The following is a 22,022-nucleotide window of genomic DNA, read 5'->3' as shown; positions in this document are numbered from 1 at the left end:
TTTTTCCCTGCTGGGAGTGTCCTGGATTCGAACCCCGTGAAAAAAAGTAAAAAAAAAGTAAAATGCCTGTTACAATCAATTTCACAACTCAGACGGAATCCGCCCTTAATAACACCATGGAAAACGTGGGCTACTGTGTTCGGCATGGAGTTTTGTCCCATAATAAACTTGGTACATGAGCTGCTCCATCAAAACTCAGACGGATAGCTATCTTATCACCACATTTACAAGTGCAGAAATAAAATGACGATAAAACGTCATTGAGTTGCTAGACCAGACCCAATGTTGATTGATAATGCTGATGTAAGAATCTGTTGAGCACATAACTATTATTAGTGATTAAAACTTGTGAATCGAATCGAATAAATTAGGTAAAATGATTGCTTTAAGTTTCGAACAGAAAAAACAAACTTTGTTTTTGACACTTCTATGGTTTGTTCGAAAGAAGTCAACAAGCATGGGCGCAATCCGAAACCGTTGGTGCATCCTGGGCGCTTGGAACATTCAGTGCTTTCGTTTGTTGTTTATCGTAAATCGCGAATTAAGTCAGCTAACCATATGCTTCTTACGTTTGTTATTTTTTGTCTTTAGAGGCAAAAATGTTTTTTGACCATACCTTACGGCCCCTTTTCATGACTCAATCTAATTTTTGTTAAAGCTGAAATTTCATGCTTGCTATGCAGACCGAGCGATAATTTTAACCCTACATGTACCGAGCGGATTATCGGGAATTGAACTAATCTGCATAAAGCTGAACAGGCATTGCTGCAATGAGAAAAAATGTTCATCATTTTTCGGAATTGTATGTAATTGCACTGCAATCGTCTTAGGCTGGTTAAAATTGCAATGAGTCGTGGAAAGATTTTTGTTAAGATATTGACTTAAGAACTGAGAATTACGCAGAAAATGTGGGTCTCGTAATCTCAACCCGACCTGCAGGTGATGAGTTTTACTTGCCCAAAACAATGTTTACGATTTTTTCAGAAATGTATTCGAACAAATAACGTAAACAATGTGCAGATGTTTTGTTTGGTTGTGGTGCTGACTTTATCGGTTGTTGTGCTGACTGAATACTAGTATACTACCAATATATCTTTCAACGAACTGTTTAGGGCAGCGTTTTTTGAACTGGCGCCCGTGGTCACTTTGGGGTCAGTTAAGCAAAGTTAAGAGCTTGAAGTGTTTCTACAACTTTATTTGATGTCAGGTTGTGCTACAGAATGTAAATAAAATTAGAACTAAAGATGTATAGTATCTAAAATATTACTTAAATAATCCACTCAATTTCATTGCAAGTCACAGAAAGAAGCTATTCATGCACCGACAATCCTAACGTTTGGATTGTCTGTGATGTCTATTGATGGGACGAGTACCTGGTACTCGCTATCTATGGTATCAAACGATTTTAGTGTATCGATACTCATACTTGGTATCGAAATATTTAGCCTCAGTTTTCGATACCAGCGTTCGATACCGAAGGCTGGTTTACACTTTACACCATAAGAATGGGGCAACTTTTTGCCAATATTTGTTTTGGACAGCACAAAATCAGGAAAATCATCCTGAGTTGGGTTATGTCTTCCCCCCCAGAAAAGTGTGTGCAGCAACACTTGTTTTTTTAACAAGGTGATGGGCTGGCAAAATACACTTATAAGGTTGGCATAAGGCAAGACTTGGTCGATCTGCCAAAATTCAGTGTAACATTTAGCCTAGGTCTGTGGCCCACTTGCAAACTGCTCTATGGCCCACCCGCTGTTTGGTGACCCCTTGGCATAGAGCAGGGGCGGGCAACTTCTCCAGTCGGCGGGCCTGATATGGGAAAATGAAGTACTTGGCGGGCCGGATTCCTGAATCGATACATTAATCGCGTTTTTATCCAGTGATTTAAAATGGATTTTTGACCACCTAAACCAGGGGTGGGGAAACTTTCCTAAACCAAATACAATCAAGTACGTCACAATTACAATACAGTCCAAACAATCTAACTGATATAACATAAATTTATTCACCGCAGCAAATTTAATTCATACACCACCGACTTAGATACTGCTGAAGCACTAACTAGGCTACACGTGTGAAAACAAAGGAAACCGTGAAAGCAGGCCAAACACAAGGTTGGCAGTTATGTCGTAACAATGGACGTGTGGTGCAATGGTAACAACGGTGGGAAAGTTTGTTGCTATTGGGGAGCGTTACTGTCCGTTGCAACTATAATTTGACGTAGGAAGCAAGTAGTGGGGGATTGCGGCAGACTGTGGCCGCGGGCCACATTATCATGTAAGACCAGAAACTGTCTGCGGGCCGCTCAAAATCACGACGCGGGCCGGATCCGGCCCGTATGTTGCCCGCCCCTGGCATAGAGTAATCAAAATCACCATGGACCGAAATAAACTTATGATGCTATTTTGGTAGTCTGTCTTAACAATAGAGTCTCGCTTCGTAAGGTTCGTAACTCTTAACTAAACACGAAAAAACAATGCTTCATATAGCATTAAAAGGTTTAATTCCATGTTTACGAACAAATTGTTGTGCTTCAAGCAACGTTGTTCAACCAATGACATGACCACAAACACATTTATGTTTACCTGAAAACTCGTTTTAAACAGGCAAAACTGAACAAAGTTGCAGTTTTGATGTAATAGAAAGGTTAAGACTGGGGTGCGCCATGACCCTGTCATTGGGCCCAAAGGTTTTATTATTTTAGTTAGCATAAAGCTAGAGTCTGCATAAAAAAGCCCAATAGTTCTAATTAATTAGTTGTGACCATTGTTTGTTTGTCTACTGCGTCTTTCTGTACCATCTGGTTTCACAAAAGACTGGCAAGTGTGAATACAGTTTAAATTGAGATCTACAATATTACTGTTGAATATAGTCATGTAAATTTATCTAGCAGTTATTGCATTTTTCCATTTTTTGAATTTCTGCAGGTGTTTGCTTTCTGACAAAGTAAATAGAAGTTGTATTTTGCTATGCTGAATGTTCAATACACATAGAAAGACAATATGAATCAAAATGTTTATGGATTTCCTGCAAGCACATCGAACTATGTGCAAACCAGTCATGGCGGCTATGATAGTAAGTTTATCTGTTATTTTTAGTGCCAAAGTGTTGTTTTGATGTGTGCTTGTTTTTATCAATCCCCTTTATGAACAACATGTATCCCCTGTTGTTTTTGTTCGTATTTTTTAGCAGCAAAGTTAGCATGCACATTTTTAGTTTTGCAAAGATCATTTAAGCATCTTCAAACACCACATTACCCAATTACTAATTGACATATACACATGTTTGGGGACCCATTCATATTTGCTTGCAAAAACAATCACATTAGCAGGTAAAATGGTACATATAGTAAACTATTAAGTAGGATGTAGAATACATAAATTGGAAATACATAGAAACTCCACTCTTCTAGTATCATGTAGGATCTAAAAGGTCAGTTAGAAGCTGAAAACTCAACCAGTATTAAGTTAATGGGTTTATATAAATCCTTTATTACAAGATGAGAAAAAAACTATACTAAAGATGTGTTTGTGTTTGTGGTTCTAAATATATTTTCTTACGAAGGGCCTGGTGTTACAACTAATGCCAACATGCCTATGGACTACACACAAATCCAACGCCAAACACCTTCACAGGTCAGAATTTTCTTTTCTTTGTCTTTTTTTAATTTACACAATGTAAAATTAAAGTTGTGCTTATGTTTTGACCAGTTTTTTTTCCTTGGCAAACACACACAGTATACATTTTACCATATTTGCCAAAACCCAATATCAGCATTTAAATCAGTTATGTCCATTTATAGACGGATGTTCATGCTGCTTGGGGCTATCAGCCAGTTGCACCAGCGGTCAATGCTATAGGTAAATAAAAAGCACCTGTATCAGATTTCTTGCAAGCTTCTTGCTTTCTGTCTGTTATGATCTCATTTAGTAGTCATGGTAATAGATACCTGACATAAATAGGCATATAATATATATTATTGATACATTTTCTCACATAACTTAGGCAATAAAGATTTACCACATGCTTAAAAAATTTTTTTAATGCTTTTTGTCAATTTTACACAGGTCCACAGATTCAGCCGCAAGTACCACCAAGTGTCAACCCTAACCAAATGGTATGAAATGCATTTAAATGGTACTAATACAATTTATGCCTTATATATATTGTTGCGGTATTGTAGCAGGCACCAATTCAGTATCCGAATGCGCCAAATGTTGAGAAACCATGGACTGGAAGTGAACCAGGTTTGTGTATGTTTGTCAATGCTGCAATTGTTTGTAAAATAACTTGGCAATGTAATAAACATTTAATTGTTGAAAAATACTATTTAGCATTTTGCATGACAACAAACGAAAAATGTTAAAAAGTTTACCCAGCCTGAACTACCTTTCCTGAAGCATCTAGATAAAGTTATTTAAGTCATACATGATTACTATGTATATATATATTTGTTTGCAGCAAATAATGTCATGTATTAACAAAAACAACTAATGACTGTAGGTGTACTGTTGCTGATCAATAATAACAGAACTAATGAAAGTGGTGTAAGAGCAGCGGTTCTCAAACTGGGGTCCGCGGTCCTTTTGGGCAGGGGTCCGCAAATAGTGGGTCGCGACCCAAATTTGGGTAGCGAGACCTCCCAGTCTGGGTCGCGAAATATTTTAAAATTTCCCATGAATATAAGCATCGCATCTACAGTATTAATGAACTTTGGCTTTTTTCAACCTTTTAATTATGGGTCCCCTTCCCTGAAGGGGACACATATTGATTTTACTCAAAATGTTTTTGTTTTGTTTTCTTTTTTTTTCTTCCCAAAGTTTGTCCGACTCGTTTTTCCATCAAATGTTTGATGGTTTTGGCTGAAATTTACACAGATGGTAGATGTGCATCCCACTTTGTTTTTGTTGATAACCCCAGTATTTACCCCGCTAGCCCCCTAAAATGGGTGTTTTTACCCAAAGTTTGTACGACTCGTTTTTCCATCAAATGTTTGATGGATTTGGCTGAAATTTACACATATGGTAGATAAAGTTATGTAGATGTGCATCCCACTTCGTTTTTGTTGATAACCCCAGTATTTACCCCGCTAGCCCCCTAAAATGGGTGAGTTTGTAAACAATGTCGGAATTGGCTGAAATTTGGATTTCTTGTACAGTATGACATTTATAGGTGTCGATTGTTGTGTTGAACCCTTTAGCCCCAACATTTACCCCACAAGCCCCCAAAGTGTAAAACGTATTTGTATGTCACTGGGCACCATAAACGAAAAAATTCTGTGGCGCGATAGACTTACAAGGGCAACCAGTTGTATGTTACTCGTTGGCGGGTTGCTTGGTAGACGTTTTTGTGCCATGGCGGTTAGGGGGTTGTTAACAGCCCTATGACGTCAGAAGCATTAACGATTGTTGCTCAAAACATCTCTAGTGGTCAAAATTTTAAATATTGGCAGATTGGGCTGAAATTTTGCAGTACTATGGATTGAATGATTGAGGTTTCATATTTTTTTAGTTTAGTGTCAAACCCCATTAGTAACCCTACTAGCCCCTAAAATGGGTCAGTTTATAAAACAGTGTCGGAATTGGCTAAAATTTGGGTAGCATGTGGACCATGGTTATCTCTTGAAATGCACTATTTTTAACTTTACATCTGTGGGGACCCATGATTTTTTGCCTGCAGAAACAACCAAGGTTATAAAAGACAATGGCTAATATGGGACCCAATACAAAATAAGCATATGAAATATATTTATGTTTTAAAATAGGTTTTAGTGTAAATGCAACAACAAAATGTGCTAAGCCACCCTTCTAGTTGTTATTAAATTGTTACATATAACTATGTAACTGTTACATGCAGTCTATGTGACAATGCAATAAGTTAAGTGCGCCTGTGCAAGCAGTCATGTGTTTTCTGTACTCTATTATATTAAAAGCCAATACAGATCAAGACTTGAAGTAGAGGACGATCTTCGGCTTGCCGTCTCTCAAATTAAACCTCAAATTGATTTGCTGTGTTCTCAACACAGAGCTCACCGTTCTCATTTGTTCTCATTTTTTTTAGATTAAATACGTTCGTTTACTTACTGTTTTATGTGAAAATAGCGTCTGACAATAGCATAATAGCAGTTCTAATATTGATATTCGGTTGCTTAGTATTTTCCCTAATTTATATGCTAACAAAATGCTTGGGTCGCGAGAATTTAGAGCAATTTTTTAGGGTCGCGCCAAAAAGTATTTGCGGACCCCTGCTATAGAGGTCCTTGAGGCAATTTTGGGGGGACCACGAAGCAGTTGAAGTAATTCTATTACATTTTTTGGCATCAGTTTGTTCCACTAAACAAGTTTAAATCAAATAGAATTGAGAATCGATTGTCTCCAATGCTAAACAATAACCTTTATTGAATAACAACTGTCAAAAATGCAATTGTTCGCCCACAATTGTAATGCTTTTTGTCTTGTCTGTGATGTCACAAGCTGTCTTTGGATAATTATTGTGCGTAATTTTGCATAACTAGCTAAAATCTTGCAATCAACTTTTGTTTTTATGAAATACACATTTAGTCCTAAGAACCGCCAGCCCTCACAATAATGGCAAAGGGACAGTTTTGAAAAAAATATGAAAATGTTTGAGAACCACTGTGGTAGAGCATCAAAGCTTTTGGTGTTTAACCAATGCTCAAGACAAAGACTCTGTCATGCCAAGAAAAAAAAGTTACAAACTGTCTTCTGACGGATAAAATCTGTAATATGCCAAATATCAGTGACTGTGAAAAATGCACTCTTTTTGACATTGGCAGTTGCATTGTTCATTGCCCTTTTTTGGTTATATTTTATATGTTTAAATTGTTCAAGTTGCTATGGGTCCCCTTCCCTGAAGGGGACGCATCTTGATTTCACTCAGTTTTTTTTTTCTGTTTTTTTTCTGTTTTTTTTCTGTTTTTTTTCTTTTTTCTCCGGTGAAGTTTGTCCATGCACTTTTGGCATGAAATCTTTGATGAATTTGGATGAAACTTTCACAGATGGTAGATATATTTATGCAGATGTGCCATTTGCTTTGTTTGACTTGATAACCCCAGTATTTACCCCGCTAGACCCCAAAGTGTAAAACGTTTTTGTATGTTGGTGCGCACCACAAACGAAAAATTTCTGTAGTGTAATAGTATAATAAAGGCACCAGTAAATATGGTACATGTGTTTGTGCATTACTTGGTGGACGTTTTTGCACATACCAGTCAGAGGGGTATTAACAGCCTTATGACGTCAGAAGCGTTGATGAATGTTGTCAATAACACCTCTAGTGGTTAGAATCTTAAACATTGTTCGATTTGGATAAAATTTTACATGACTGTTAATTGGGTCATCGTGGTTTCATATTTTACACTTTTGGGTGTTAAACCCCATCAGTTACCCCACTGACCCCCTAAAATGGGTGAGTTTTTTAAACGGTGTCAGAATTTAGTGAAATTTGAAATACTTGCAGAATTTGTCATTTATAGGTGTCAATTGTTTTATTTAACCCTGTAACCCCAATATTTACCCCTCTAGCCCCCTAAAAAGGGTATATAAATTTTTTAAACATTGCCAGAATTTGATGAAATTTGGACAGCTTATACAGTGTGGTATTTATAGTTGTTGTTTGCTATGTTCAACCCTGTTGCCCCAACATTTACCCCACTAGCCCCCCAAAATGGGTCCATTTTGTAAACAATGTCAGAATTGAATGAAATTTACATAGCTTGTAGAGTGTGCCATTTATAGTTGTTGTTTGCTATGTTCAACCCTGTTGCCCCAACATTTACCCCACTAGCCCCCCAAAATGGGTCCATTTTGTAAACAATGTCAGAATTGAATGAAATTTACATAGCTTGTAGAGTGTGCCATTTATAGTTGTTGTTTGCTATGTTCAACCCTGTTGCCCCAACATTTACCCCACTAGCCCCCCAAAATGGGTCCATTTTGTAAACAATGTCAGAATTGAATGAAATTTACATAGCTTGTAGAGTGTGCCATTTATAGGTGTAGAATGTTGTGTTCAACCCTGTTGCCCCAATATTTACCCCACTAGCCCCCCAAAATGGTTCAATTTTTTAAACAATGTCTGAATTGAATGAAATTTGGACAGTTTGTAGAGTGTACCATTTGTAGGTGTTGGTGTTCTGTTAAACTCTGTAGTACCTATCATTTACTCCACTAGACTCCTAGAGTCATGTACAATTCACCATTAATAGGAGCTGATTGTTGTGTTTTAGCCTATTTTCTCACTATATAACTCTTTTTTCTCAGATAGTCATAAAATAGAAAAACCTTCAAAAAGGTATGAATGGAATGAATTTAAATAGTCTTTACTTCATAAATCATATTTATTTAGGCACAGTACTGATCACTGTGTCTGATGATACAATGCCAAACTTTCTCATTGTAATCTCTTGAAATGCATTATTTACAACTTTGCATGTGTGGGGACCCATGAGTTTCTGCTTGCGGAAACAACTAAGGTTATAAAAGACAGTGGATGATACGGGACCCAATATAAAACAAGTGTCGGATGTAAATATATGTTAAGAAATAGGTCAAAGTGTCTGTGCAATGGCAATATGTGCTAAGCCACCCTTCTAGTGTTATAAAGTGCCAGGAAAAAGATAGGAACCCAATGAAATGTAGGTGCCAAATATATATCCATTATAAATACAGTAAATGGTATATGTGATACATCGTTAAATATGATGTAGTATATATAAACTGGCAATATATAGGAAAACCACTATTCTAGTTTTATTTTTTCTTTGTCAGTACCAGGAACAAACACTCAAAGAAACTTTCCTGCTGGTGTAATGATAGAAGAAAACTTTGCTGAAGGTTTTAATGAAACTGAGCTGTTCCAAGGCCAACCAGTATTGCGCCAAGTAAACCAAGCCCAAGGAATACCTGGTAAAAATGCCATCGCCAGCCAGAAACCAAATGCAACCCATCAAAATGGTAAACAAAATATAGTTGTTGTGAAGAAACATGCATTGAAAAAACATAGTGGTAAAACACTAAAGCAGATTAACATGCACAATTAGGGGTTAAAAGTGGTTGATTGCATTATTTATTTTCATGGCATTAGGTAATAGAATATGTACATACCATAAGGATCTTTTTGTTTTAGCAGTATTTGTCAGTGTTGCATATTTTGCATAGGGGATGAGGCTTTAAGCAAAGAGCCAACAGGTGCAAACCAAGCAGTTAAAACCCGATATTCAAATGCACCAACTTCAGTGAGCTCCAAAGTTGAAGGTATTTGTAACCTTTTAATTGTACTTCATCACAAAATAAAAAAAAACATTTTGGATTTTTACAAATTAAAACTTTACTGACTCAAATGGCTGTAGTTGCAGATGAGGAAGTTGTTGAAGATGAAGAAGAAGAGGAGGCAGAAGATGGAGATGATGATCCCAACAAAGATCCCTGGTTTGAACCGGAAGAAGAAGAAGAAGATGAGTTTGTACCTGACCTGTCAGCATCTGATGAGGATTTTACAATAGGCAGAAAACGAAAACCAAGAAAGTCGAAAGGTGCTAAGCGAGTTACAAGAAGTCAGTCCTTGACCTCCAAGAAAGGGGGTACACGGTCAGGACGTAAAAAGACTCGATCCCAGGATGAAGACTTTGATGATGATTCAGATGACGACTATGTCACTGTCCCGATCCGGCGTGGACAACCTGCATTGAACAGAAATGACTCAAGTGATGATGAGTATTTGCCTGCTGGCAAACGAGCAAAAATTACTCCAAAAAAAATTCCTGCAAAGCGTGGACGATCTCGTACCAAGTCAACACCTCTGACTAGCAAAGGTGGTCTTAAGTATGAGGTGTACTCAGACACACCAGACGAGGCTTCAGACAGTGATGAAGAGGAGATTATGTTACATCGGGGACAGCCAGTCACCAACACAAGGAGATCATCTAAATGTGCAGATGATAAAAAGAAAGTAAGAAGCAAAACTGTTTAGTAGGGATGTTCAAAGTAGAATAACTGGGTATTCTAGAATAATTGTTTCAAATCCAGAATATCGAATCTAATTTTTATGTTGTTTTTCACTATGCAATGATTATCTTCACAACAATGACGGCAAACTAGTTTAATACACTATAAAAACATATTTATGGGTCCCCTTCCCTGAAGGGGACACATATTGTTTTTCTCCGTATTTTTTTTTCTTTTTTCTGTCTAACACTGGTTTGTAACATTCGTTTGGTTAAGAAAGAGTGCTTCAAATTTATTCAAATTTGGACGCATGTTAGTTATTAATCCAAACTTGATCCTCCAGAAGTTTGACCCCGAATTACCCAGCGGTTCACCCACAAGCCCCCGAAATGTAAAATTTTTAACGCTGGTTTTGTAACGCTCGTTTGGTAAAGAAAGAGTGCTTCAAATTTATTCAAATTTGGACACATCTTAAAAAGGTCAAACAGTCGTTTGGCGTGTGCACCCTGAGAGGTTACTACAGGTCAATGGTACTCATTTTGCGAAAACAAAAGTTAAATGAAAAACAATTTGTTATGTATACACTTGTAGCAAATTGCTTTTTAATTCAAAGTGTCTGTAACACAACTACAGCTTTCTAGAAAAAAAATGTGTTTAAAATCTGACCTTGGACGACAATATCTGGGTCAAAGCAAGAGAAAAAATTATTTTTTTCATTCTTTTCTAATGTTTTTGTAATTATATGACAATAATAGTGCAGAAGAATATGGACAATTTTTTTTTATTGTTGGGTCAATGCTTTCTAAAAATTTGTCCCTAAAAATCACCGCAACGTTTGTTTATCGTAAATCCGCACAAACACGCGTGTGGGGACCCATTCGTTTTTGTTTACAAAAACAATCATATGTGTAGATCAAATGATGTGTATAGTAAATTGGTAAATATCATATAGAATATATAAAATGGAAGTATATCAGAAAGCCACCATTCTAGTTTTTATTTAAAATGTAAAAAAAAGAAAAATCAATGTTTTTATTGCCTTCAGTTGGAGTAACTATTTTATAAGCATACTGAGGTAATTTGGTTTGTCTGATGGCAGATAATGGACATAGACTCCCTAATGTACAAATTTATTATGTTTGTTAACTTGAAACCACCTCAAAGTCGGAAAACTGGTAAAGCCGGCAAGACGTGGAAAAGTTAAAAGCGCATCCCAGAAACGTAATCACGTGATCAGATGCGTAAGCGTCACATGCTAATCGCTAAATGCACCACCATCATTGTGCCGTTGCTATAGCTACTGGTTTGCCACCGGCGAGTCCGTCTTATGCCAGGCGTCTCCGTAAAACGTCATGCATCTGTTTACATTTTATACAAACCGTGAGAGCATAGATTAATACCAGTTCCAATTATCCAATATAAACGGCAAAGAATTCAATATTCTACTTGGAACATCCCTGCTGTTTAGGCTGGCCAAATGGCAGTGATTTCTAAATTAAAACAATTGGATGTATTGTTGTTTCTACTGTTGATTATAGTAGTCAATAATTCTTTTGTTTCAGAACACTCTAAGGATTCATAAGTTTAATGATAAAAACAACAGCCCAAATAGATGTAAAAGCAACATGCTTTATTATTCAAATAGATAAAAAGGTATACAGCAGCGAGGTGTTAGCCACCTGCATGTGTGCGTATGACAAACAGGTGCAGATAAACCACAACAATATATGACAATCTTTTGTTTCAATATGAGGCTAACAGTACCTGTTTGACTGTATTTAAAACTTTCTTTTAGCAAGCAAATTTAACTTTTAGAATTTGTTATTGTAGACCCCAGCGATGCTGGCTGAACTAAACCAAATTGTGTTTCTCGTTGATCTGAACATGCAAGAAAGAATCAAACAACTGCCAGCAGACTCTCTGTACTCTGATGACAACTATATTTGGCGGTTGCAAAACAATGTACTTGTAAAATTTAAACAAAGAGGGGATTCCAATGTAAGAAATTTAAAGTTTAGACGTTTTATTTACCAACTTCTGTTTGTAGGTAATAATTTACTGAGCATACACCTATATCCAAAAGTCCTTGAAACTTTATGCTTGAAATAATTTGCTATCAGGATTTTTACTTGGGATAGAGCAAAAATACTTCATGGGTTAAAGAACCTGTTCTGTTTGATACAAAACAGTCTCACATAAACTGATGTTTTAGACCAGTGGTTCTCAAACTTTTTTATTGTCGGGGCCAAATGGTATTTTTTAAGTGTGTAGGGAGCCACAAAAAAACGAAACCTTGAGAAAATCACCAAAGAAGATGACTTTGAAAGCTAAAATAGCAATGTTTGGTGGTTTTCTGAGGTCTGGTGCGAGCCGCAAAATAAGTAGTTGGGAGTCGCATGCGGCCCCGAAAACCGAGTTTGAGAACCACTGTTTTAGACTAACTTTATTTAGCTGTTTAACTACAAAGTGTTGTTGTGGGTGAAAAAATGAACACACATTCTTTTCATTCTTAAAGCAATCTTTTTTGTTGCAACAAACCAAGTTCATGGCATTTGCAACTATGAATTTAAGTTAAACTTTTATTTTATTCTATTTTTGGTACGTACCTTATAGTTCTAATGATGTGGTAAAATACCAGACGTACAAACAAACTAATTAAGCAGTACTTAGATTCTAAAAACATCTTAAATATTAGTCGTTGAAGGAATTCTTTATTTCTTTATTATTTGGCTTTTAGTGTTGATGAAATAATTCCAGGAGTTACAAAAACTAATTAAACATTACTTGGATTTTAAAGAATCCCAGCTAAACCGTGTTGTTAAACAAATAGTTGTTCATAACTGCGTAAAGGTCATTTAGGGGTTGTGCTTGCTTATCTTACTGCAAGAGGTCACCGCAGGTCATTTAAAATGTGTTGCGAACTACAGATATGATTTGTTGCAACTGTTTGATCAGTGTTTGTGGTTTGAGATTTCTGGCAGAATTAGTGCCCAATGGCTGCACACTTGGACAAAATGCACAAATACATATGGGTCCCATTAGTTTCTGCTTGCAAAAAGAATTACCGTATTTTACGGACCATAAAGTGCACCCGATTATAAGGCGCACTGTCAATAAATTGCTTTGATTACTTTTTTGTTCACACATAAGGCGCACCGGGCTATAGAACGCAACGTATTTTAAGGAGTATGGATTATAAGTCACAATAGTACAATGAGCAAAAGAAAAAAATGAGTCTAGTGAATATCACAGTTGCTAGTTGCATTTACCGTAGTTTATTGTGTAAGACGGTGGTTTATTTATATAATAATAGTATCGGTACTGGAGTCTAGGCAATAAAGCACTACTTGATCCATACATTAGGCTTATAAGGCGCACGATCAATTTATGAGGAAAAAAGGGATTTAAATTGCGTCTTATGGTCCGTAAAATACGGTATGTTAAATACCAGAAAGAGATATGGACCTGATTAAGTTAATTAGCAATATCCATTGTAACTACCACAAAAGGTACATTTAAATGTATTCTATTTAAAATTCTTGTATATCTGAACACTGCCTAATTCTTGTGTGACTCATTTGGGCAATATATACATTAGGATTAGGTTGATATCTAACAGGACAAATTTGTTTCAGTACTTCCAAGCAACCTCAAACTACTTAAACTATCTGCCAGAGATGGAGAAAAATTATGTGGCAGTTAGTGTGGAATATCTTAAAGATGCGGGAATGGACATTGTACGATTGTTCGATGTCCCTGAGATCGCCCCCAGTGGGTAAGATACAATTTGACATGCAAAGTCTTTTTTCAATCTGCTAGAATTGAACAACATTGTGATTTAGCTCAACAATATAATTATGATGCTGCATAACCATCCTGTTATTTTCTAACTTTCTATATTTTTGCTTATATGTTACTGTGATTACTGTTTAAAAGTATTCTGTTCTTGATTAATATATAAAACAGATCGTTTGCTTTACATGAAAGTCTAATTATGGGTCCCCTTCCCTGAAGGGGACACATATTGTTTTTGTCCGTATTTTTTTTTCTTTTTTCTGTCTAATGCTGGTTTGTAACATTCGTTTGGTAAAGAAAGAGTGCTTCAAATTTATTCAAATTTGGACACATGTTAGTTATTAATTCAAACTTGATCGTCCAGAAGATTGATCTCGAATTACCCAGCGGTTCACCCACAGGCCCCCGAAACATAAAATTTGTAACGCTGGTTTTGTAACGCTCGTTTGGTAAAGAAAGAGCGCTTCAAATTTATTCAAATTTGGACGCATGTTAGTTATTAATCCAAACTTGATCCTTCAGAAGTTTGACCCTGAAATACCCTGCGGTTCACCCACAGGCCCCCGAAACGTAAAATTTTTAACGCTGATTTTGTAACGCTTGTTTGGTAAGGAAAGAGTGCTTCAAATTTATTCAAATTTGGACACATGTTAGTTATTAATTCAAACTTGATCCTCCAGAAGTTTGACCCCAAATTACCCAGCGGTTCACCCACAGGCCCCCGAAACGTAAATGTGTCTAACGCTCGTTTGGTCAAGAAAGACACTGTAGACAGAAGTCACAAGAGAGTAACTCACTGGTTTACGATAGCAGAAGGGCTCAGCTTGACGTCGGACAGGCATTTTTCGAGACGTCTTTTCGGTGATTAGAAATCATCTGTTTTACACAGCAATGCTATTTTGTTTTATTAAGTTATTACTCACAATTTCAGTTTTGGCAAAGGTTTCACACCTATGACGTGATTTAAACCTAATAAGCGTGCGGTTTCGTATATGCCAAGCAAACCTTTGTTAATCAAAATAAAGATGAAAAAATAAACTTGACATTTTTGCAAGATAAATGTTTTTTTTAAATGCTCGTTGTCAGGTTGGCCGCCGCATGACCACGGGTTACTTAAGGTCAACTAGTAGGTATTACTAACACAGTTCAGAACTTTCTTTCGTCATAACGTAGCGTTTTTTGGCAATCAATTTAGGAATCAAACTCAAGGCATGTATAAATTAGGTTAAACGGTGTTGCTGAACACTAAGGACGGCGTGCTATTGAAAACGGTGTCGAAAGGTCAAACAGTCGTTTGGTGTGTGCACCCTGAGAGGTTACTACAGGTCAATGGTACTCATTTTGCGAAACAAAGTTAAATGAAAAACAATTTGTTATGTATACACTTGTAGCAAATTGCTTTTTAATTCAAAGTGTCTGTAACACAACTATTACAGCTTTCTAGAAAAAAATGTGTTTAAAACCTGACCTTGGACGACAATATCTGGGTCAAAGCAAGAGAATCAATTGAAATTATTTTTTTCGTTCTTTTTTAATGTTTTTGTAATTACAGACGAATCCGGTTAATCGCATCATCGATTTGCCACGGGTATTTGATGCGATTAACCGGATTATGTGATAACCCGGTTGCTATGTAAACAGTACACGCCGTTAACGAAAGTGCTCGTTTTCACTTCCCCAGCTAAAACAAAGTTGCAGTGACGCTCAACTATGGCAACGGGGCAGTATTTTCTCTCTTTTGTTGCCGAGAATCGAAAAAAGTGCTACTCTCAGCGCAATGCATGACGTCATGCTTCCTAACTGTCGTGGCTATGGTGCAATCGCCCAAGTGTGTTGAAGAAACAGTAGAAACGCACACACACACACACACACACTCTTAGTTGGCGCGCACGCCACAGTTTGCTTGATTTGTGCTTTTCTCTTGCAGTAAGGTTTATTTGAAAAGATATGTTACATCGCATCGTAGCCAAGGGGCCCAACATTTAAATTTGGGAACTTCCCTATGAAGACGGTTTATGACGTTTTAGTCTTGTTTTGGGTAGTTTCCCTTCATATACACGTAAAAACATATACACGTAAAATGGCCTGTTGTTTCTAACCTATTTCGTTTTCTAGTTCAAACCAACGCGTTAAGCGGCAAAGTGCTAGGTGCATATTTGTAAGCAGGCCCAAACCCGAAAGTACACGACCGAAACCGGGTCAAACTTACAACTTTGGCACATTCTACAGCGCAAAGGCGCTACGGCGAGCTGCAGCAGTTTCTATTACAACCCGTTATACAATTGACAAAAAGAATAATTGATTTTAGCAAAACTTTAAAGACTCAGATTGTGGCGCTACTTTCTAGCTTAAAACTGCAGCTGCAGAACTAGCGTGACTGTCACGTGATCAACGTGTGATCGTTGCTTCAAAAATTTAAAGCAGCAACAAGTACTAGACTAGAGGAATAAATGCCTTTTTTAATCGGTGTTCTTCCTGATAAGTTGCGCAAGGTCACGAATAGAAGACATAAAATATGTCAGTCGTTGGCACGTTACCAATTACGTGAATCTAAACAACATCGTGTGATTACTTGCGATCTAACATTTTTTACAACCATTGCGTGTATGGCGGGTCATGGACAATATATCAGAAAACATTTTTAACCTTTTGTTTTACATTTAACATTGTTTAAATTTCAATACAGTTTAACACTTCGAATTTGGTGCAGATCGCACTTAGTAAGAAATTACAATCAGCGTCTTTGCCGGAACAGCTGTTTCGTAATTTTGACACGTTGAACTCTTCATTTAAATTTTAAACGCCTGTTATATCATTATTGGCGATTAGATAAGCCAATAAAAAAGGATCAATGTGCACTGCTTTGAGATAGCGACTCCTTGTTATCGCACAGCGGTAAACTGAATGCCGTTTTAATCTCCTAATGACTTTTCCAAAATATTTTATAGTCGAGACATGTCATTTTCAACGTTGAAATTAGATGCGTTATTTGGTGTAGAATGCTAACATGCATCCACGTCTTTTCGTGTACATTACCTCCGGAGGATTTTACTATCATATCGTCGTTTTTTATTCGAAAAACTCAATCCGGTTAAACGCATATTTCGTTGAAAATCGATGCGAATAACCGGTTTATGCGATAAACCGGTATGCGATTAACCGGACGATTTTCTTAACAAATGATGGGCGACGGTTTGGGATTTTTGATTGTGATGCAATTAAACGGATTATGCGATTAACCGGATTCGTCTGTATATGACAATAATAGTGCAAAAAGAATACGGACAAAAATTTTTTATTGTTGGGTTAATGCTTTCTAAAAATTTGTCCTTAAAAATCTAAAAATCACCGCAACGTTTGTTTACTGTAAATCCGCACAAATACGCGTGTGGGAACCCATTCGTTTTTGTTTACAAAAACAATCATATGTGTAGATCAAATGATGTGTATAGTAAATTGGTAAATATCATATACAATATATAAAATGGAAGTATATCAGAAAGCCACCATTCTAGTTTACCTCACATTTGTGGCAACACTATGTCCAGTGTCCTTTCTAACCCCAATGCAAGGCATCCAACATCAATGCTGATCCTATTGATTTAATTTGACTAATAATTAGGCCCGTTATTTGTGTGCATCATTGTGTTAACCTGAATTAAAATCTGGTTGTCAGTCTAATTTTATATTTCTTAGCCCAGCCAAATCTGCCAGCAGTGTTGCTCCCTACATGGAACAATCTGCGATAACGGTATGTTTTTGTTGTGACAAATTCTGTTACTACAAATAACCTTGTTAAAAGCAAATTGTGTGTCTTGTAGCCAAAGAAGCGCAGAGGTCGTCCCCCTAAAAGTACTAAAAGCAATTCAGATATCAACCCTGTTACCCCCAGTAAGTTACTTTTAGTATACGTTTTATTCCTGAATATAAATCATTTAATAGAAATTAATTTTCAGGTCCTGGTCGCAAAAGAGGTCGCCCCAAAAAGTCGAAAACACCATCAGTTACTGAATCACCCATGTATGTAACTACTATTAGTTTGTTTAAAATCCATACAATTAGTTGGAAAACTTTTATAGGCCTGATGTCACAGTTAATGATGGTGCAGAAACTGATTTGCAAGACATCAAGAAAAAAGATTTTCTTAAAGAAGTTGTGAACCATTATATGAATGCAGCTGATGAGCAACAAGAGTCTGTCAAGCCCACAGGTTGAAAACTTAATAGTTTTTTAAAAAATAGTGAGGTGGGCCTTGTCTGGCCAGCGATGTAGTACTATAAAACTAGAGATGCCCCAAATTACCTACTTAATGTTCGGCAGTTTTTCAGAACAAATTTGCCTTCATGCAATGTCTGCTCTTGACATTTAAACAAAGATTTTACTATCAGACAAACATTGCCACAACAGAGTATTTCGTTATCATTTTAGTCCATGGGTTATAAAATTGCCTGGTCTGTTCTTTCCAGCCTAACTGATTTTTTGTCTGGAGTGCCCAAAGCGAAAATGTTTTAAGATACATAATAGTTAACGCACTTTAAGTTATTGTACAGTTTTCAAGATATTGTGGTACCTAATTAGGGTGAAAAGTAACATTTTTTGCTACAAAACTGTGTTTGTAAAAAATCCGGTAGCCACCAAATTGCAAAAAAAATTTTGGCCAAACCTAAATTGTTGTAAAAATGACTGATTCAGCTGAATAAATTCGGTAACCCTTTACTTAGTACAACACTGCGAAAAACTAAACATCTCTACTGCAACATGTTTTTGGTGTATTTTTGGAAAAAAACTTTGGTTCGCACCCTGTCTTATTTGTGCCAGAACAATTGTTTTGCAAAATTGATGTAAAAACTTAACTTAATGTTGTTTTATAGTGAATACCAAGTTTGAAGAACAAGTTGCTGTCTTGAAAAGTCAAATACTAGACCTTCAGTCGATATGCCCTGGATTTGCTGTAAGTATATTTTTTGTTACAAAATGAGTTTGTGTGGAGTTTTACCGTATGTGACTTTTGTTCAATGTTCTTTCTTATAATCAGATTGCCCTACAAAATCAAGACCAAGTGACAGTGAAAGCAAATGATGGGGAAAAAATATGCCAGAATTCGCATGAAAACACACAAGCCTCCAAAGTATTCTGTTTTCAAAATCCTGGTTGGTTTGTGTTTTTAGTTCAAAGTGCAAAAAATGCATCATAGAAGTATATTTTCAAACTGTCTTTCATAGAAATAAATTTTCAAGAAAATATGCAAAAAGCTGTCTTTAAGCATGTTTTTGAATTGAAAGATTCAACTTCACCTAATTATCATTCAACAGAAGTACTGACTTAATATAAATTAGCTTAGGACCATAGCAAAGTACTGCTAAACTATAAATTAATAATTTAAAAATAGAGAAATCCCAGCTGAACTTTTTTGTTTTTTCAGGTGAAGAACCAAAAAAATTCTTCGTCAATGAGTCAGTTGCAGAAAGAGCACAGCTTTGGCACAAATTGCACCATTTACCACAAAAACTTAAATACCAATGTGGGAAACTGAAACCCAAAGTAAGTGAAACACAAACCAACAAAAGCATTCCCTGTTTTGAAAAAAGTGTAGTTTGTTACTGATTGATCACTAAAAATTGGCTTAATATTTTTACAACCCCCAATAAGTGTCTGAACTTCTACTGTTATGCCCCTGTTATGTAAAGTATGCTGACAGCTCAACGTATTTGAACCGATGTTACCAACTGACAAATTTTAAGAAACTAGTTTGGGTCATAGATTGAAAAGTCTTAAGTTCTTTCTAAAACTTAGTGACGCAAAGTAATGACTAACTGGTGCAGCAGTTGGTATTGGACCACTGTTTTTCAACCTGGTGTAACGTTCATGCGCCCCAGCGTAAATTTCAAAGATTGCTCCACTTTGATGGGATGTACTGGAATGTACCAGATTCAATCTGGACTGACAATGTGTATCCTAAGTGTACATAGCTTGTAAGTTACTACATTCCATTTGTGATGTCCAAATTTGATAATCGTTGGTAATGTTTTTTTTGCATTAGAAAGTGAATTACAAGTTTGAGTTTTCAAGTTGTTTGCCATCATAATGATAATGGGTTTATAGTGTTATCTTCCTATTTCCTGTTAGGACCACATATTCAGTGTATTACACTTAAAAAAGGGTGTACCACTTCAATAGGCTGTATTAGACTGCTTTACACATGTACTTAATGTACATGTACTTAATTATGGGTCCCCTTCCCTGAAGGGGACACATATTGATTTTACTCAAAATGTTTTTCTTTTTTTCTTTTTTTTTCTTCTTTTTTCTTCTACCCAAAGTTTGTCCGACTCGTTTTTCCATCAAATCCTTTATGGATAACAGCCCTATGACATCAGAAACATTAACGGTTGTTGCTCAAAACACCTCTAGTGGTCGAAATTTTAAACATTGGCAGATTGGGCTGAAATTTTGCAGTACTATTGATTGAGTCATTGTGGTTTTTACATATTTTTTAGTTTGTGTGTCGAACCCAATTAGTTGCTCTACTAGCCCCCTAAAATGGGTCAGTTTTTAAAACGTTAAATAGGACATACTTCAAACAATATCTGGGGTGAATCTAATTTTATAGCTTGTATTCTACATAGTATTATTATTTAAGCCCAGTGCCGATCACTGTGTTTTACCTTACATCACCCGACTTTTTCATGGTTATCTCTTGAATTGCATTATTTTCAACTTTACATGTGTGGGGACCCATGAGTTTTTGCCTGCAGAAACGACTAAAGTTATAAAAGACGATGGCTAATATGGGACCCAATACAAAATAAGCATAGGAAATATATTTAGGTTTTAAAATAGGTTATAGTGTATATGCAAGGGCAATAAGCCACCCTTCTAGTTTCATCCAACCTTGTAAAAGAGTATCATTAGCATGTAGGTATTTAGTAAAATTAGCAAATCTGTTACCTGCGTACAATTTTTATTGCAAATGTAAAAAAATGATTACGCCCTTTTTTAAGTCACTACCAATTGGGAATTGCCCTTGTCTAATGAGGCATGTGTATCTGGTTTCCTTATCAATTATGATATACACCCGCTGTTTGATTTATGAAACGTAACATGTAAATAGATTATGTTGTTAACTTGTAGCATAGCAGTGGTGAAAAGGCGGATCGAATTGCAAACCCAGGGCAAACTAACGATGGTGAATCCTGTCCTGACGCTAAAGGACCTTCATCGGAACGAGCTGTACAAAACCTTATGACAGATATCATCAAAAAGGTTGAAAGCAAAGATGCAAGCTTGGTATCTTCTGCAAACATTGGAAGTAATACAGAGGAGGTATGCATTGCCTCGGCAGGGGGCACAATGTATCTGTTAATATACGATTTTCAAATCAAGTCTAAATTAGAGCTCTGTTATTACCCGTATGTATGTGTCCATTTTATCGTATGGAAAGTAAAACATCTCAAATTATGCCTCTTAAACAACGGCGAAGGGAATTTTGCCAGATTCTGTTTGATGTGAGGTTGAAATAACACAAATTTTAAGCTAACGGACGAACTAAACGTATTGTTAATTCTTTGAAACAGACAGGGCCAGTGTTTCATGGTTACATAACAATATGGGACAGACGTTTCACTAACTAGGTTACATTTATTTTTATAAGCCCACGATTAGATTACCCAATCATGCGTAACTGGCCTTCGTTTCGCCCCTTAAAAAATCCAAAATCCAAAACATGATGCCACTTACAGAATTAGCGGCCTGAAAACTCATTAACGTTAAGGAACCAGACAATATCAAGGATGCATTTGTACGTCGAGCAGGCTATATTCAGATAAATTGACCGTGATGGATTTCAATTGGTGGAGATTTCGTTTCCGCCCTGCATAAGACGTTTATGGTGACCCGCAATGTGATATTTTCTTTGATTTCAGATTTTGGAAGAGCTCTTCGACATTATCATGGGTGCTTGTGACATCATAGAGCCCCATGCCACAGTAGTCGTACGTCAGTAAACATCGTCATTCGGTACACGTCACTCATGGGCAATGGCGTCACCACGGATGCGCTTTGTTGTAAAGTTTCATTTTTAACATTTTTCTATCGTCTTGTGACCGTTTTAATGTCGCGCTGCTTGTATTTTTTCTTCACCAGAGCCCAAATAAATCTCGGTAAAAATTGTGCTTTCGTTTGAATAGTAACTTTAACGCAGTTATAAAGTGTTAGATGAGTGCCCAAAGAAAAGTGAAGAACGCGCTAAAGACGTCTATATCT

At 36.5% G+C, this 22,022-nt stretch overlaps 1 protein-coding gene across 2 annotated transcripts; it reads left to right on the top strand.

Moving 5' to 3' along the window:
* Positions 1 to 797: 797 nt before the first annotated feature.
* LOC145226426 (uncharacterized) lies at positions 798 to 21,931 on the top strand. Of its 2 annotated transcripts, none has more exons than XM_080092289.1 (20): positions 798 to 939; positions 2,928 to 3,075; positions 3,565 to 3,635; positions 3,803 to 3,860; positions 4,068 to 4,117; positions 4,187 to 4,247; positions 8,790 to 8,975; positions 9,180 to 9,275; positions 9,371 to 9,969; positions 11,796 to 11,963; positions 13,601 to 13,740; positions 17,457 to 17,511; positions 17,582 to 17,651; positions 17,717 to 17,780; positions 17,840 to 17,970; positions 18,632 to 18,711; positions 18,796 to 18,910; positions 19,183 to 19,301; positions 20,892 to 21,083; positions 21,683 to 21,931. In XM_080092289.1, exons 2-20 carry the CDS (start codon positions 3,003 to 3,005, stop codon positions 21,761 to 21,763), a joined length of 2,409 nt encoding a protein of 802 aa, XP_079948415.1. In that variant the 5' UTR covers positions 798 to 939; positions 2,928 to 3,002; the 3' UTR covers positions 21,764 to 21,931. The 2 variants fall into 2 exon arrangements, with proteins under 2 accessions (XP_079948415.1, XP_079948414.1); XM_080092288.1 differs by having other exon boundaries at positions 799 to 939; positions 4,184 to 4,247.
* The last annotated feature ends 91 nt before the right edge of the window (positions 21,932 to 22,022 follow it).

This window comes from Phallusia mammillata, chromosome 1 (assembly GCF_965637545.1).
Source record: "Phallusia mammillata chromosome 1, kaPhaMamm4.hap1.1, whole genome shotgun sequence".
NCBI classification, from domain to species: Eukaryota; Metazoa; Chordata; class Ascidiacea; order Phlebobranchia; family Ascidiidae; genus Phallusia; species Phallusia mammillata.
Note: the sequence above shows the minus strand (reverse complement) of the source record. Positions and strands in the feature narration are given on the sequence as shown.

Bases quoted from the DNA above. Each gene is read 5' to 3' on its own strand.
- LOC145226426 (XM_080092288.1), top strand. From the start codon at position 3,003: ATGAATCAAAATGTTTATGGATTTCCTGCAAGCACATCGAACTATGTG. The intron at 9,276-9,370 runs GTATTTGTAACC...AAATGGCTGTAG, and splicing joins AGTGAGCTCCAAAGTTGAAG to TTGCAGATGAGGAAGTTGTT. The intron at 18,712-18,795 runs GTAAGTATATTT...TCTTATAATCAG, and splicing joins CGATATGCCCTGGATTTGCT to ATTGCCCTACAAAATCAAGA.